Raw genomic sequence first — 17692 nt, 5'->3', positions numbered from 1 at the left:
ACCCTTTGTTGGCAATGACAGAGGTCAAACGTTTTCTGTTAGTCTTCACCAGGTTTTCACACACTGTTGCTGGTATTTTGGCCCATTCCTCCATGCATATCTCCTCTAGAGCAGTGGTGTTTTGGGGCTGTTGCTGGGCAACACGGACTTTCAACTCCCTCCAAAGATTTTCTATGGGGTTGAGATCTGGAGACTGGCTATGCTACTCCAGGACCTTGAAATGCTTCTTACGAAGCCACTCCTTCGTTGCCCGGGCGGTGTGTTTGGGATCATTGTCATGCTGAAAGACCCAGCCACGTTTCATCTTCAATGCCCTTGCTGATGGAAGGAGGTTTTCACTCAAAATCTCACGATACATGGCCCCATTCATTCTTTCCTTTACACGGATCAGTCGTCCAGGTCCCTTTGCAGAAAAACAGCCCCAAAGCATGATGTTTCCACCCCCATGCTTCACAGTAGGTATGGTGTTCTTTGGATGCAACTCAGCATTCTTTGCCCTCCAAACACGACGAGTTGAGTTTTTACCAAGAAGTTATATTTTGGTTTCATATGACCATATGACATTCTCCCAATCTTCTTCTGGATCATCCAAATGCTCTCTAGCAAACTTCAGACGGGCCTGGACATGTACTGGCTTAAGCAGGGGACACGTCTGGCACTGCAGGATTTGAGTCCCTGGCGGCGTAGTGTGTTACTGATGGTAGGCTTTGTTACTTTGGTCCCAGCTCTCTGCAGGTCATTCACTAGGTCCCCCCGTGTGGTTCGGGGGAGATTACCAGTGGTCTTGTATGTCTTCCATATCCTAATAATTGCTCCCACAGTTGATTTCTTCAAACCAAGCTGCTTACCTATTGCAGATTCAGTCTTCCCAGCCTGTTGCAGGTCTAACATTCTGTTTCTGGTGTCCTTTGACAGCTCTTTGGTCTTGGCCATAGTGGAGTTTGGAGTGTGACTGTTTGAGGTTGTGGACAGGTGTATTTTATACTGTTAACAAGTTCAAACAGGTGCCATTAATACAGGTAACGAGTGGAGGACAGAGGTCTGTGAAAGCCAGAAATCTTGCTTTGTTTGTAGGTGACCAAATACTTATGTTCCACCATAATTTGCAAATAAATTCATTAAAAATCCTACAATGTGATTTTCTGGATTTTTTTTCTCATTTTGTCTGTCATAGTTGAAGTGTACCTATGATGAAAATTACAGGCCTCTCTCATCTTTTTAAGTGGGAGAACTTGCACAATTGGTGGCTGACTAAATACTTTTTTGCCCCACTGTACTATTTACAAAACAAAATGCCTGTGCTGCCTTTCATGCCTGCTAGTTGTCATGCGTTCAGTGGGTGTTACTGGCAGTCCAGTGAGAGGGCTGTGTGCGAGAATGTGTCATTCAGAAGTGATTCATAGAGAGTCCCAGAGAAACCTCTGAGTGTTAGAGGGCACTTTGGTCACTACACTGCAGGAAAGTGTTTATTTATAAGGGGGAAATGTGCCTTAAAATGTTTTGTGCAACTGGCTTAAAGTTAAGGAAACTTTAAGGGGAAAGATGAGGGGAAAATTCATTTAAGCTGTTTTATGCAAGGGCCCCGGTGTCTGCTGGTACAGGAGAATGGCAGGTATAACAGCAGTTAAACATATGAGGGTCCTCAGACATTATGATGAGGGTCCTCAGACATTATGATGAGGGCCCTCAGACATCATCACTGTCTGAATCATTCCACGGAACACTAGGTGTGTGTGTGCGCGCGGGTCTTTTTCGGGTCTGGGTGAAAGAGGGTGTGTGGGGTTGTGAAGAGGCCGTTAGATCTTTAAAGAAGCATGTGATGACCTGTACTGATGCTTCATGCCCTGATACTCATCTCTCTCTTTCTCTCTGAAACTCTAAACTCCATGTGGAATATAGACTGTGATAAGGCTGGAGATAGGGCCAGTTTAAACGTGTCAAACAGCTCATCCAGGGCAGAGGGAGAGATAGCGGATCTTACCTGGTTTCTGTATTTCTTGGCGTATTTGTAGATCTCCGTCAAGGCCAGGTTGGTATTGAACTCATTTCTGTATTTCTGTAACAGATTGAGCGTATCGTTCCGATATACAGTCAAAAGTTTGTATACACCTACTCATTCAAGGGTTTTTATTTATTTTTACTATTTTCTACATTGTAGAATAGTAGTGAAGACATCAAAACTATGAAATCACACACATGGAATCATGTAGTAACCAAAAAAAGTGTTAAACAAATCAAAATATATTTTATATTTGAGATATTACAAATAGCCACCCTTTGTCTTGATGACAGCTTTGCACTCTTAGCATTCTCTCAACCAGCTTCAAGAGGGAGGTACCTGGAATGAGTTTCAATTAACAGGTGTATCTTGTTAAAAGTTGATTTGTCAAATTTCTTTCCTTCTTAATGCATTTGAGCCAATCAGCTGTGTTGTGACTAGGTAGGGTGGTATACCAAGTCCATATTATGGCAAGAACAGCTAAAATAAGCAAAGACAAATAATAGTCCATCATTACTTTAAGACATGAAGGTCAGTCAATAGGGAACATTTCAAGAATTTTGAAAGTTCCTTCAACTGCAGTCGCAAAAACCATCAAGCGCTATGATGAAACTGTCTCTCATGAGGACCGTCACAGGAAAGACCCAGAGTTACCTCTGCAGCAGAGGATAAGTTCATTAGAGTTAACTGCACTTCAGATTGCAGCCCAAATAATGCTTCACAGAGTTCAAGTAACAGACACATCTCAACATCAACTGTTCAGAGGAGACTGTGTGAATCAGGCCTTCATGGTCAAATTGCTGCAAAGAAACCACTACTAAAGGACACCAATAAGAAGAGATTTGCTTGGGCCAAGAAACACGAGCAATGGACATTAGACCGGTGGAAAGCTGTCCTTTGGTCTGATGAGTCCAAATGTGAGATGTTTTGGTTCCAACCGCTGTGTCTTTGTGAGACACAGAGTAGGTGAAAGATGACCTCCGCATGTGTGGTCCCCAATGTGAAGCATGGAGGAGGAGGTGTGATGGTGTGCGGGTGCTTTGCTGGTGACACTGTCAGTGATTTATTTAGAATTCAAGGCACACTTAACCAGTATGGTTACTACAGCATTCTGCAGCGATATGCCATGCCATCTGGTTTGCGCTTAGTCACTTGTTTTTCAACAGGACAATGACCCAAAACACACCTCTAGACTGTGTAAGGGCTATTTGAGCAAGAAGGAGAGTGATGGAGTGCTGCATCAGATGACCTTGCCACCACAATCACCTGACCTCAACCCAATTAAGATGGTTTTGGATGAGTTGGACCACAGAGAAAGAAAAGCAGCCAGCAAGTGCTCAGCATATGTGTAGAACTCCTTCAGGACTGTTGGAAAAGCATTCCTCATGAAGCTGAGAGAATGCCAAGAGTGTACAAAGCTATTGAGGCAAAGGGGGGCTACTTTGAAGAATCTCCCATATAAAATATGTTTTGATTTGTTGAACACTGTTTTGGTAACTACATGATTCCATATGTGTTATTTCATGGTTTTGATGTCTTCACCATTATTCTACAATGTAGAACATAGTAAAAATAAAGAAAAACCCTTGAATGAGTAGGTGTGTCCAAACTTTCGACTGGTAGTGTAAACAAAAAAAAACAAAAAAAGTAATACATGAATTAACAGTGTAGCACCGTTGAATGCAGTGACAGTCTGCCACCAAGGATAACAAATTACAATCAATCAATCAATATATTGATCTGTCACCCCTTGCTCTCTCACCCGTGACTCCTCGGCCAAGTGGGCGTTCATCTCCTGCTCACTCAGTGGCGCCATCTCCTGGATCTGCTTGTAGTAGCACTGCACCCTCTTCTTGTACTCTGGGATCTCCTTGGCATACAGCAGCTTGTTGGTGGGAGAGTCCTGAAACAAGACACAGTCCTATTTAGTCAAAGTAACCTCTATGGAGCTTTTAGTAGTTAACCAAACAAGTTATGTCCTTTACCACTCTCCTGACCATGACCAGTATGTAATAAACCACTGCATGTGTTTGGTTGTCAGATTGTTTTCAGTATGACAGTGCTCAGTCCAGTGTATGGTGAGTGTGGTCTATGGTCAGTGAGTTGTTAATGAGACTGTGGGCAGCATGGTCTGTGGTCATAATGTAGTTGGTCTATGGTTGGTCTACGGTCCATGGTCATAGTGAGTGGTTGGTGTTATCAGTGTGTGAGTAGGTCAGCACCTCCTTATGCTAGAGACAAAGAAGGGAGGGTCCAGGGTTTCCTCTCCTCACAATAGGAAAGTTAAACAAGCCATATCCACAGCCACAGAGAACCAGGCCAGACATAACAACCCTTCAATCTACTTACATCTGCTACTTCTCCAAGTTACTGACAGCATTTACAATGGTACTGATAGCATTATTCAATCACTAAGGTACACATACAAGGTATTGGGTTGAGCTGAGCATACAGATATGTAGGCTATGCATTTGCGTGTGTGTGTGTGTGTGGTATCGGAGCTAGGAAGACTCCAGCCACTGCCCCTCCTCCTGATAGGGATCCCTCTCTTCCTGTCCACAAGGTCATTTCATTTCCTGTGGTTCCTCCATCTGCCTGACGACCCCCCTTGACCCCTAATAACCGCCCACACCCCCTCCATCCCTACTGTATGTCTGCAGGCCACCAGATAAGGTTTTCGTGGAAGCAGCTTCGTTTCCAAGCCCTCTCTCACCCCTGCAGAGCGATGTCCTGTCCTCTGACCGCTACACACGCACACTTGTGTATTATACTTGTGAGGACTTTTTGGGGATTCCCATTCAAAGTCCTATTTACCCTAAACCTGACCCTAACCCAGGGTTTGTCAAACTCTGTCCTTTTGGTTTTTGCCCTAGCACTACACAACTGATTCAAATAATCAACTAATTATCAAGCTTTGGTCATTTGAATCAGCGTTAGTTAGTGTTAGGGAAAAAAACTAAATGTGCACACCTTGGGTCCCGTGGACCTGCCCTAACCCTAGTTCTAAACCTAACCCTTAAGCCTAAAATAGTCTTTTTTCTTTTTAGGACTGGCCAAATGTCCGATGAGCATCGGATTGTGAGCATCTAGAGGTTTTTACGGTGCCACGGTGTGTTTCTTTGTTTGTGTGTGTTTCACATGCTTGAGGTGCTTGCATTGGCTCTTTGGCAATGAACAAGTGGAATAGATCAGCATTGTTTGACAAATATCTCCAGGGAGGATGTCAGTCAGAGAGACAGGAAGCAGTGTGTATGCTAGGGGTCACAACGTCCGAGGGATGAGACTGATTTGTGGGGAGTGAGGGCACTGAAAGACACACACACACACACACACACACACACACACACACACACACACACACACACACACACACACACACACACACACACACACACACACACACACACACACACACACACACACACACACACACACACACACACACACACACACACACACACACACACACAATTCCTGGTGCTCATGACCTTGGTTGAGCAGACTGGGCTGAAATAACATGAGGAGAGGTAGACAGAGCTGACGGACTGACTGGAGAAAGGAGGGGAGGGAGGTTGGCAGGGACTGGGGAGGAAACTGGGGATTTCTGCACTCGTCTTTTCCTACTACCACTGACTTTGCTGATAACTATTTTGTTGAGGGAAAATGTACTTGATAAGACCGTGATATGTGGTTGTCTCGCCTAGCTATCTGAAGATGAATTCAATAATTGTAAGTTACTCTGGATAAGAGATTCTGCTGTCAAAAATGTCTTTTTTTTTCTGTGTGTAAGAGTATATGCTGTAGGTACAGCAGTCTTGTGTATTTGTATCAGGGCCAGCTCTAGCCTTTTGGGTACCCTAAGTGAGATTTGGGTAACCAAAATTGTCTGCCTCTTGACAGTGGAGAGAAAAATGTACCCTTTAAAAATGAAATATCCAGCAATGCTACACATTATGCCAAGGAGGCGTAAAGAAAATATTGCAGTTTTAAAGGAAGTTTTCTGCAGTTTTACACATTTTGCCATGGAGTGAAGAGAACATTTTGCAATTTTATAAGAAATATCATACAATTCTACCTATTTCGCCATGAGGCAGAGATCTATTTTTGCAGTTTTAAAGCACATTTCCTGCAATTCTACACATTTTGTCATGACATGTGTGCCGGTCGGTATTCGGCCATAATTACTACAAGTTTAGATAACTGGCTAGACTAACTTACAATCTAAAAGTTGTTAGCTGACATGGCTAATTGAGTGACTGTCAAAAAAAGAGAACATCTACTGATACACAACCAAGTTTCCAATTTACACCTTATATATTCTACTATTATAACTCTCAACAGTAAGTTGAGACCCCGACTGAGTTCCAAAGAAACAAACATTGGGGGGGGGCGCTAGCGGCCGGGGGCCCTAAGCGACTGCTGATGTGTAACCATGTCTATGAGTGTGTGTTTACCTAGCAGTGAATATGTGTATGTGTGTATGCATGTTTATGTGTACTGTATTACATGTGTAGTGTACTGTATCACATGTACCATAAAAGTGTGTGTAATGCATGTGTGAAGTGTTTTTGTGTCTCACCTTGCCCAGCTGCAGGTCTGAAATGGAGCAGGCGTCTATGAAGGCCTGGGCGATGACAGACAGACATGCATCCATGTGATCCGTCTTATCAATGTCAAACACAAACTGAGGGTTCTTCAGGATGTTCACCCAGAAGCGCAAAGGTAAACTAAGGAGATGGGAAAACATTCTATGAGCTTCAGAAAACATTTAGCATTAGAGGTACTATAGTATTGATGAGTAGATGATCCGATGTAATCTAGTTCCCCTACCTGTTGGTCTTCCAGATGTGCAGGGTGTCGGGGTCGGTGATGCCCCTCTTGTCCGCCTGCTCCTCCAGGAAGTCAAAGAAGTATTTGATGGCCAGTGGGGGACGCTCTGCGGGAATACTGAGGATGGCCTGGAAAAGGTCGTCCAGGAACTTCTGCAATGTTCCCTACGGAATCACAACACAGATGGGATCAGACACAGAACCAGAACTGAGATCAAGATGGATTGTTTGGAATTCCAGGATGATGTCACTGTAAATAGAACTGGTAATGGGATGATTAATAATGATTAAGGAGTGATGCCTCTGGTTTAGCCAGCTACTCTGATTGTCATGCCAAACTGTTTAGGCTCACGATTGGACATGATAAGGAGTTGGCGAGCTGAAGCAGTAACAGACCGAAACTAGGCTGGCACTGCTTTCTGTCACAGACTGCAAATCGTTCAAGATGGCTGCCATGTATTTTTTATTTTCTGACCTTGGTGGAGAGGAGGCGTGTCAGGTAGATCTCAGGGAGGACCTTCTTACGGTGACTCTGTCTGTGGGACTTCTTATTCTCAAACAGCTCATCATGAGGCAGGACCTAGATGGGCAGGGGGCAGAGATTAGAGGTCAGGGTACAAAAACATCCATTCAGCACCATGGGAAATTACCTCATTCTAAACGGGAATCTACTGTACTGTAGGTGTGACTAACATTTGACAGGGAGATGAAATTATTATTTTTTGTGTTATTTTTGGAAAAGTTCAGTTAATACGTCTTCCATTTCAAAAGGTTTCTCTTATTCTTGCCTCATGAATACGACCCAGGAAACACAGTGGGGATTTATGAGGTATGACTAACATGATGTCACTTTATGAAATACTGCAAGTTGGAAAAGTCAGGAATTTTCTCTTACGCAGTACCAGTATCATGTGACATGCTCCTACAGGTCTTAACTAGGACAGGGCTATGGAGCTGGGGCAGAAAGACACTGGCATTTGTCGTCTACTGAGCCTGTCAACAAGCTCCAGTCCAGGCCAGCACACCATAATATGAAGTCCTACAACAAACAACTGCACACTAAAAATGACTGAAGCAAGAACTCATGTCAAACCCAAAGTCATATGAGTTTTTTTCAATGGCTAATGTGCTATTAGCGCTGTCATGTCCTTGCTCCAGCTTTCCTACAAGCACACGCACACTCAAACTCTTACGAAAGTATGTAGTCAGATGTATTGCTCAGGCCTTCACTGTGTCTGTCTGAGTTAAATTGAGCTCTCTCTGAGACCAATGGGGCCGATGACAGAAGGAACGGGGTCAATGGGGGTGAATGAGAAAGCTCTCTGTCCATGTGTGTGTGTGAGTGAGTGTGTCTGTACTTACCAAATGGACATATTTCTCTGTGTCCAAGTCTTTGGCTGCAGAGGGAGAGAAAAAAACAGAACAAAACAATCAGAAATCAGAGGAGAGAGAGAGAGAGAAATCAGAGGAGAGAGAGAGCGAGAAAGAGGCAGTTTGAAAAAAAGAAGATTGGAGGAGGGAAGGCGAGTGAAAGACAGTAAAAAGAAAAAGAGAGAGTATGTAAGAGCCAACGATTCAGGTGGATTGGGAGCTGAGTGAAAAAAATAAAGATTATGAGTGAAAGAATGAGGGAGAAAAGCTGAAGAGAAACAGACAGAGTTTGTGATTGGTGCTGGAGCCAGTCTAATGAGTTTACAAAGCTCAGGCACACACACACACAACCCCCCCCCCCCCATGGTGACTGTGCTCTCATTACTCCAGGCCTAGCTTTGTCTGGCAGACAGGTTTAGGCCCCGGTCCCAGTCCAGACCCTCTGAGGTGATCACAGAAAGGGGTAAATGTGTTTTACATTAGCCAGGGTTTACTTCACATCCATTTAGCCTGTTTCTGGCCCAATATGACTGAGAGGAGAGGCCCTAATCATTAGGGTGGACAGAGCGGGTCTGTCAGAACTAAGATCTGTTCTGGGTGAGGTTAGCAGACCCTCCCAAATGTTGACGTCACAGTAGAGAATCATCTGGTACAGGGAACACTCCCCCTCCTGTTTCATCTGGGGCTAGATATCTGTTCATGCTTATGGCTACTGGACATCAACCATGCTGTAGAAAGGTCTAAATGTCTGGTTGGCCCTGTCTATAGTCGGACGGGGCCACAGTGTCTCCCGACCCCTCCTGTCTCAGCCTCCAGCAATTATTCTGCAATAGTTCATGTGTTGGGGGGCTAGGGTCAGTCTGTTATATCTGGAGTATTTCTCCGGTCTTATCCGGTGTCCTGTGTGAATTTAAGTATGCTCCATTTAATTCTCTCTCTCTCTGATGACCTGAGTCCTAGGACCATGCCTCAGGACTACCTGGCCTGATGACTCCTTGCTGTCTCCAGTCCACCTGGTCGTGCTGCTGCTCCAGTTTCAACTGTTCTGCCTGCGGCTATGGAACCCTGACCTGTTCACCGGATGTGCTACCTGTCCCAGACCTGCTGTTTTCGACTCGCTCACTCTATCGCACCTGCTGTCTCTAACTCTGAATGATCGACTATGAAAAGCCAACTGACATTTACTCCTGAGGTGCTGACCTGTTGCACCCTCTACAATCACTGTGATTATTATTATTATTTCCTGCTGGTCATCTATGAACATCTTGGCCATGTTCTGTTCCCTTTCTAGGGAGTTTTTCCTAGCCACCGTGCTTCTACATCTGCATTGCTTGCTGTTTGGGGTTTTAGGCTGGGTTTCTGTACAGCACTTTGAGATATCAGCTGAAAAGGGCTTCATAAATACATCTGATTGATTTATTGATTGATGTACGGTGTGTGTGCGTGCATCCGTGTGTGATTGATTAAGCGAGACTGCTACAGCGTGTTTTATGGCGGGAAATGTATGTATGTCTGTGGTTTGATGTGTGAGTGTGTGTAATATGCTCAGGATGAAGTGAGTGTGTATGGTTTTATCATAATAAAGTTTCTATTTTTCTAAGCATGTAGGAGTGTGTGACAAGGTGACAGAGAGTGTGTGTGTGACCTACCTCTCCCCAGGGTGTTGTCTCTCTTGTCTTTCATGCTCATGGCGAACGACGCCCCCTCTGGGATCTGTGGGAGGGTTCAGATGTCACAGGGACAGGGGTGAGAGGGGGAGCACGAGAACTGGATCATTATCTGCTGCCTCAGGGTATGTGTGTGTGTTTGGGTGTGTGTGTGAGTCTGAAGTGGCAGGGTGGCTCCAGGGGGGCTCCAGGAGGGTTCCAGGGGGGCTCCAGGGGGGCTTGCTGGGCTCATTAAAGTCAACACAGGGAAATGGATTGAACAGCTTTGCTGAACCGAGACTGTTAGTACACACTGTGCCTCACTGCCTTCACAACTCAGCACTAACTTAACAGAGCACGTAACAGCACTGGTAACAGGGCAAAGGTTATAGGTCACCGCCCGCCTGTTTACACACACAAATACACTCAGACACACAGAATTACTCTGACACATTACAAACATGACAAGACACTAGAAAATGCCAAGACCCCCAATAATTTTTTTTACACCAAGACAAACACACAAACACCCACCACAGACAATGACAGATACAAATAAAAACAGAAATCACACAAAAACATACAACATGTGTATGATGACATAAACAAACACACAGTCACAGAGGGGCACCACACACACATACTGTATCGACACCCATCTGTATGCAAACACAGATAAACAGAATGTGGCACTCCTTGGGCAGTCAACATTTACAGTGACTTCTCACCCTCACCTCTCTGTTACTTCCACCCTTGCTGTGAGTGTGTTAATGTCAGGGAAAACACACAGACACAGGGGACACACACCACGCACAACCTCACTTATGCATCCACTCACGCAGGCACAGGTGAGTTGGTGTGTGTGTTGTGGGAGCAGAGCCTTGCCTGGTAATGCGTGACTGTGTTGAGTTTCTTCCTGCCATCCTCCATCACTGAAGTGTTATCCAGGTCCTGGAGGATCCTGCTGTTACTACCAGACGCAAACCATTCTACAGCACAGCAGAGAGGGGGGAAAAAGGGAGAGAGGGACGAGGAAAGGGACAATAATGTTATAAATGTTCAAATGCATTTGGCCATCTATTGTATAAGCTTCATGTCAGTTGTGCTACAAAGCAAGAGTTGATCAGGGGTCCCTTTAAAAAAATGTCTTTCTCAATCAATCTAAATAAAGGAAGGTGAATAAAATACAGTTCTCTCACCCAGGTCTACGTCCTCTGCCTGGGGCCACTGCGAGAAGGGCAGGTTCTTATAGAAGGCATCTAGAATCTTATCCTTCACCTGGCAGATGGTGTCTGTGTTCATCACCCTCACGGCCAGAGAGTCCATCCCACAGCCCTGGAACGAGACGTTGATGTTCTGGACACAAAGAGAGGGAGGACATTAGAGTAGGCAGGGTAGGTCACTATTTAATTAGGACATTATAAACAGGATTGTATAGAGGTGAATGATTGACACATGATACATGCATACAGCAAGACTTTTAGATTTTTTATTAACCAATCATTGGTCAGTATAGGAAATCAGCATTGCGGTGTTGTGACTGACCTGTGGTTTGGCCTCGATGTTCTCTCTGAGCAGCCACTCCTCGTTGAGGGTGTACCGGGCCTTCCCTGTGATGGCGTCTATAGAACCCTTGTTGATCTGCTGCTTGATGGCACACAGTAGCAGGAAGAAGGGCTCACCCACTGTCTCCTGAAGAAAACATCACAGTAACATGTTAAAAAACGTAACAGATAACTTTGAGAACTGAGGGATGATGTTTCTCAGTAAGGGGTTCAACTACATTGACAGTGGATCCTCATGATTTGATAAAAAGGTCATGGTGAGTCCCGTTTTTTATCCCGCCATCCTTCCCACACCTTGAGGTAGCTGTACATGCAGATAGACATCCAGTTGGTGAGCATCTTCTCCACCACAGACTCTGTGCGTCGCAGCATCAGCTTGGGGTTCTTGGCGGCCGAGGCGTCGATCAGGTCCACCAGCAGATCCTTCATAATGCTGGTGTAGTACTCCAGTTTACCATGGAGGGCGATAGTGAGCAAGGACGCCAGGCTACACCTGAGGAAAGAGAGACAAAAGAAAAACACCAAAATGTGTGTGAGAACAGAGTACAGAGACATAGTATTGGCATTAGCAAGAGACACCAGCGCATGTGTGCGTGTGACATCTGGCATTGAGGAAGCATGTGTAGAACTGGTCAACTTCAATAGACCGCATGTAAGTAGAGTGTCAATACATTTGGTGTAATATCAGCTGATGCCACCACACTGGGGTTTCCCTTCTGAACTGGCTCCGCTTTATTTATGAGTGGTCCAAATGGATAGAGTGTGTGGACGGGGTAATTTCCATAACAAAGAGCCTTTTATCCAGGAGACCAGGTAGGGGAAATATTATAGCTGCTGTGTTGCTTAGCCTGGAGAGGGAGGGAAGTGGTTTGGTCTCAGGTAACCTAATGTAGCAGGAGTAAAATAAATGCCTGAGTTCCTAAATCCAGTTTTCAGCAGAAAAGGAAGCTAGGTTGAAGATATCCCTGAAAATTGGATGCATCCGGTTGTTGGCAACTACGCTAAGGGTGGGACTTGGGAATATCCCAGTTCTTTGAAGAGCCTTCAGAACAACATTGTTTTTACACAGATATGCTGAGGTGTTGTATGGAGCTGTCATATTCTACACATAAACACTTTGAACTGGGAAGAGGTGGATACATAGGATCATTAGTTAGGGTCCGATTCCGACTTAGGAAATTACGCCTTTCTTATGCACGCCTTTCTTACGCAAAGTGTTTGACAATGGTCCAGTCATTGTAAAGCGTGCACCAGGCTCCAGGTTTACCTGCTATGTGTGGTCTCCTCGTTATGGCGAACGTGACAGAATAACCCACCATAAAAGGACCAAGCAGCGTGTTAAGGAGGGATGGACCTGGAAGGAAATTTTGGACGGAGCAGGACCTTGGACACAGGCTGAGGAGTCGCCTAGGAGCAAGAGAGGACAGCAATGACGTCGGGAAGGTAGGCCACAGAAACCCCAAGATTGTTTTTGGGGAGGGGCACATGGAGCAGTCGGCGAAGTTGAGGGGTGAGTCAGAGATTGTCGAGGAGTTATTGGACAGATTGGAGGAGAGTGAACGGAGGGGGATTATGAGACCTTCGAGGAGTTGTTGATTCAATTGGAGGAGAGTGAAGAGAGAGCTGTTGGTTTGGCGTAGTATGCACGGCATTCGCCATGAGGAGCGTGTTAGCTGTCCGATGCCACCTGTGTCAGTTCCTCGTTCTCATTCTGAAATGTGTTAAAATTTCAGAACAATTGATGCCGGCTATACACACCAGGTCTCCAGTGTACTTTCACAACCCGGTGTGTCCTGTTCCTACTGCTCGCACTCTTCTCAAGTGCGCCTCCAGAGTACAGGACGTCCTGTGTCTCCTTCCCGCACTCACCCTGAGGTGTGTGTCCTCAGCCCGGTACCACCAGTTCCGGCACGACGCACCAGGCCTACAGTGCGCCTCGGCAGTCCAGAGTGTTCGGCAATAGCACCTGGTCCAGAGCGTCTGGCTACAGTACCCAGTCCGGAGCGTCCGGCGACAGTACCCAGTCCGGAGCGTCCGGCGACAGTATCCAACCCGGAACCTCCGGCGACGGTCCCCAGTCCGGGGTCTCCGGCGACGGTCCCCAGCCCAGAACATCCGGCGATGGTCCACGCAGCGAGTGTCCCCAGCCCGGGGCCTACGGCAAGGATCCGCAGTCCAGAGCCTCCGGAGATGATCCACGGGTCAGTGCTACAATAGCGGACTCAGTGCAAAGAAGGGGGGCGGCGTCCAGAACCAGAGCCGCCACCTAGGTTAGATGCCCACCCGGACCCTCCCCTATAAGTTCAGGTTTGCGGTCAGGAGTCCACACCTTTGGGGGTGGGTGGGGGGATACTGTCACGCCCTGACATTAGTTATCTATGTTTTATGTATTATTTTGGTCAGGTCAGGGTGTGACGAGGGTGGGTATGTGTGTTTCTGTCCTGTTTAAGGTTTTTGTATATCCATGGGGTTTTTGTATATCCATGGGGTTTTTGTATGTCTAGGTAATGTAGGTCTATGGTGGCCTGAATTGGTTCCCAATCAGAGGCAGCTGTTTATCGTTGTCTCTGATTGGGGATCCTATTTAGGTTGCCATTTCCATTTTGGTTTTGTGGGTTATTGTCTATGTGTAGTTGCCTGGCAGCACTCCTGTTACATAGCTTCACGGTCGTTTTTGTTGTTTTGTTAGTTTGTTTAGTGTTCTTCGTGGAATAAAAGAAGAATGTATTCTTGGTCTCGCTGCACCATGGTCTCCTCGTTATGACGAACATGACATACAGTGCATGGAGACTGCTGTTGTTTCTATGGAAAAAAGAAAGTAGATGCTTTTTCCACTTGAAACCGGCAGGTTCGCTCCACCTTATTCATGGTTTCCTGGCATGTAAAACTGGTGGAATTATGAGGGAATTAAGTCAACGTCAGTATACCGCTTATCTGTAGACACACCTCTGTCACACCTTCATTTCTTAGATCTCTACCCCGAACGAATAGCGGGTGAATCAGCGTGCTATTCTCATGCTTAAGTTCAAGGTCAGAATACGCATAGAGAGAAATGCATAAAAAGGGAATGACGTTCCATTTTTGCATGTTTAACTTGGGTTGGAATCGGGGCCTTATGCAGTAACAGTGTTTTGGTTTTGAAGTGTGCATGGTTGTCATGATTTTCATGGTTACCTGTCGCGTACGGCAAAGTCCTTCTGTTGCTCCAGCGCGTGGACGAAGGTAACCAGGAAGTGCTTGTTGTTGAGAAGAGTGGAGAAGAGAGTTATGCCCTCTTCCATGTTAGGCTTGGCTGTGTTAGAGGGCTGGAGAGACAAAGAGAATGAGGAGAGAGAAAAGAGGGAGTTACAGTATGTGTATTGAACCAACCTGTTCAGTCAGTCTCCTCCCTAACCCAAATCCACCTCATAACTTCATTTGATCAGGGTATGATCACTAAAAGTCATTATGCAGTTTCTACCTCAGAGCTTTCACCTGCTCTCTCTCACACTCTCAGCCTAGTTAATGAGATGATATCCTATCTAACGGTGCATCTAAGCAGTGCTGTGATAAAGTCTTCCCCCTGGACTGCAGCAATATGCTCCTGTTTTCACAGTGACAGGAGAGCGGTGATAATGTGAGATGGCGAGAGATGTGAGATGGCCAATGTGAGATTTGGACGCTGTGGCCTGGAAAACACGGGAAGGATCTGAAACACTTTATCACTATTAGACAGGCTCCCCAGGCTGTTGACCCAAAACCATGCAGTGATGCAATAGTAGATCTCTCGCTTTCTCACACACACACCAGAGATGGCTGTCTACATGGTTACAGTAGAATGTGTGTGGTGCCATTGTCAGGGAGATGGTGGGAAGTGTGTCAACAACCTGCCAGTGTCTGGGTGGGCTGGGGTAGTGTTTGACAACATGAGAACTGCCAGAATCATAAGGACTGGCAGCTGCTGAATGGGAATTAAAATGCAACACACACACACACACACACACACACACACACACACACACACACACACACACACACACACACACACACACACACACACACACACACACACACACACACACACACACACACACACACACACACACACGTGGTTTCCTTCTATAGTTACTCCTAATCAACAGCCTCACCGTGGAGACGTAATAATCAGTGTGACCCAGTTGTGAAGCAGAGGCGCTGGAGGTAGAGGAGAGCAGAATGGATAGTGGAACACTTCAGGGGGTTAACTCTTTACCTGCCAGTCCTGCAGAAGGGGGTGTGTCTCAGGGAGGGCTCGTGGACCGAGGGCGTTGTTCTCATAGACGGGCTGGACCAGACTCCTCTCATAGTCTGAACACATCTGAGATAAACACACAGAGAGACAGAATCAGAGTGAGCGGACAGTGTGTGCTTGTGTGTGTGGAGATGTTGGAGTAAGTACATAATAATAACAATAGAGTGGGTGCTTATATTTCTCCTATTTCACACATGTACAAGTGTGTATTAAAACGCATGTGTGATTGGAAATGTGTTTTTTGCACATCCCAACTCGCCCTTAGACACCGTCGGGAAAGTGCGGTCACGGCCATCGTCTACCACTATCAACGGGGAGCCTGAGCAATTAGGGTTAAGTGCCTTGCTCAAGGGTACATTGACAGATCAGCTCGGGGATTCAAACTAGCAACATTTTGGTTACTGGCCCAACACTCTAACCCAGGGGTGTCAAATTAATTCCATAGAGGGCCCAGTGTCTGACGGTTTTTGGATTGTCCTTTCAATTAAGCCCTAGACCACCAGGTGAGGGGAGTTCCTTATTAATTAGTGACCTTAATTCATCAATCAAGTACAAGGGACAAGCGAAAACCCGCAGACACTCGGCCCTCCATGGAATGAGTTTGACACGTGCTCTATTAGCTAAGCTCCTTGCCATTGTTAGGTTGTACTAAAGCGTGTATGTGCATACAAAAGTGTAAGTATGGGTGTATGGTGTGTATGGGTGAGTAGAAGAATGTGTGCTGTGTGCAGCAGTGTGTTTACATAAGTGGGGAAAGTTCTCTTGTGTGAGTGCCCAGCAATGTTCTGTCTCCTTGAAACATCATGTTTAAACATGAAACACACTGTTCTGTCTGTGGAAAAACAGATGGATAGCACACCAGAAAGGAGAAAACACTTACCTGTAACAAATATATGTTCTCCGCTAGTGACTAAAACCACACCACGCTTGAAAAGTTTTGGGACGGAAGAACTATTCAATGTAAATGGTTTCTGATCGAAAATCTCCCTTGGTTGTAGTAAGGTGATACCCACCTTGGGGGAAGAAGGTCGGTGTGTATGTGTGTGTGTGTGTGTGTGTGTGTGAGACTGACTCACCTTGGGGAAGAAAGTACGTGTGACAAACTGTTTGTACTCCAGGAAGGGGATTCCCTGGCTACTGTTCAGCTCCTTAGTCAGGTCTGTCATATCTGTCTGCAGCTCTGCAAAGCCTGGAGGGACACCACAGGGTTAGAGGACAACATCTCACCACCATTCACAGGTCATTTAGTCGAGAACACCTCAGACGACAATGTCTTTTATTCCAGAGCACAGACCCAGAACCATGCATATGTCTCTACCTAGTTCTTTTACATTCTAGAATATCCCAGAACCCAGGTTTAACTACATTAGCATATTCTGGTGTCACATGACCGTGCCAGCATTTGCAGTCCAGCACAGCATGCAGGGAAATATTTACAAAACACAATCAGAGCTGCCAGATTCAATCTGAGAGTCTCCTATCAGAACCATGTGTGCTAGCAGTAAAACCCACAAGAACCGTATCAACATATCTAAACACATGGGTCTCATAGGTTCTGCTATGAGTGGATTATGTTCTGTCATTACAAGCTGTTATGAGACACGGATGGGCTGTATTGTCTCGTTATTGGACATGGGAGATCTCTTTATGGACAAGCTCTTCCTTCCCCAGGATGATAAGTTTGTTTACGTTTTATACAATAATCACCATGGAGACATTCTGTATGTGTGTATCTGTGTGTGTGTGTGTCAGGCCAAAACTCCCTCTTAGCATTTCCCTTCAGGATAATACATCTTCTGACAAATAGTCCTTTGGTCAGGCCTGACCATCAATGACTGACTCTACAGCCAAATTCCAATGCTCTTCAGTCACACACCTTATCACTCCCACACATACCAAACTATTATCATTCATCTAGATAGGGGTGTCAAACTCATTCCATGGAGGGTCTAGTATCTGCAGGTTTTTTGGTTTTTCCTTTTAATTAAGCCCTAGACAACCAGGTGTGGGGA

At 45.6% G+C, this 17692-nt stretch overlaps 1 protein-coding gene across 1 annotated transcript in view; it reads right to left on the bottom strand.

Moving 5' to 3' along the window:
- Nucleotides 1-17692, bottom strand: part of LOC109907746 (plexin-D1) — a 106549-nt gene that overhangs the window by 3166 nt on the left and 85691 nt on the right. Inside the window, exons 22-35 of the mRNA XM_031793917.1 lie at nucleotides 16757-16869; nucleotides 15642-15746; nucleotides 14585-14715; nucleotides 11705-11903; nucleotides 11391-11537; nucleotides 11045-11201; nucleotides 10731-10834; nucleotides 9849-9912; nucleotides 8191-8225; nucleotides 7304-7408; nucleotides 6830-6993; nucleotides 6579-6726; nucleotides 3762-3902; nucleotides 1982-2056 (exon numbers count right to left, since the gene is read on the bottom strand). Of these exons, the coding sequence (XP_031649777.1) occupies nucleotides 1982-2056; nucleotides 3762-3902; nucleotides 6579-6726; nucleotides 6830-6993; nucleotides 7304-7408; nucleotides 8191-8225; nucleotides 9849-9912; nucleotides 10731-10834; nucleotides 11045-11201; nucleotides 11391-11537; nucleotides 11705-11903; nucleotides 14585-14715; nucleotides 15642-15746; nucleotides 16757-16869 (1688 nt within the window). The remainder of the gene's footprint in view (nucleotides 1-1981; nucleotides 2057-3761; nucleotides 3903-6578; nucleotides 6727-6829; nucleotides 6994-7303; nucleotides 7409-8190; nucleotides 8226-9848; nucleotides 9913-10730; nucleotides 10835-11044; nucleotides 11202-11390; nucleotides 11538-11704; nucleotides 11904-14584; nucleotides 14716-15641; nucleotides 15747-16756; nucleotides 16870-17692) is intronic.

Source organism: Oncorhynchus kisutch, linkage group LG17, assembly GCF_002021735.2.
Source record: "Oncorhynchus kisutch isolate 150728-3 linkage group LG17, Okis_V2, whole genome shotgun sequence".
NCBI lineage: Eukaryota > Metazoa > Chordata > Actinopteri > Salmoniformes > Salmonidae > Oncorhynchus > Oncorhynchus kisutch.
Note: the sequence above shows the minus strand (reverse complement) of the source record. Positions and strands in the feature narration are given on the sequence as shown.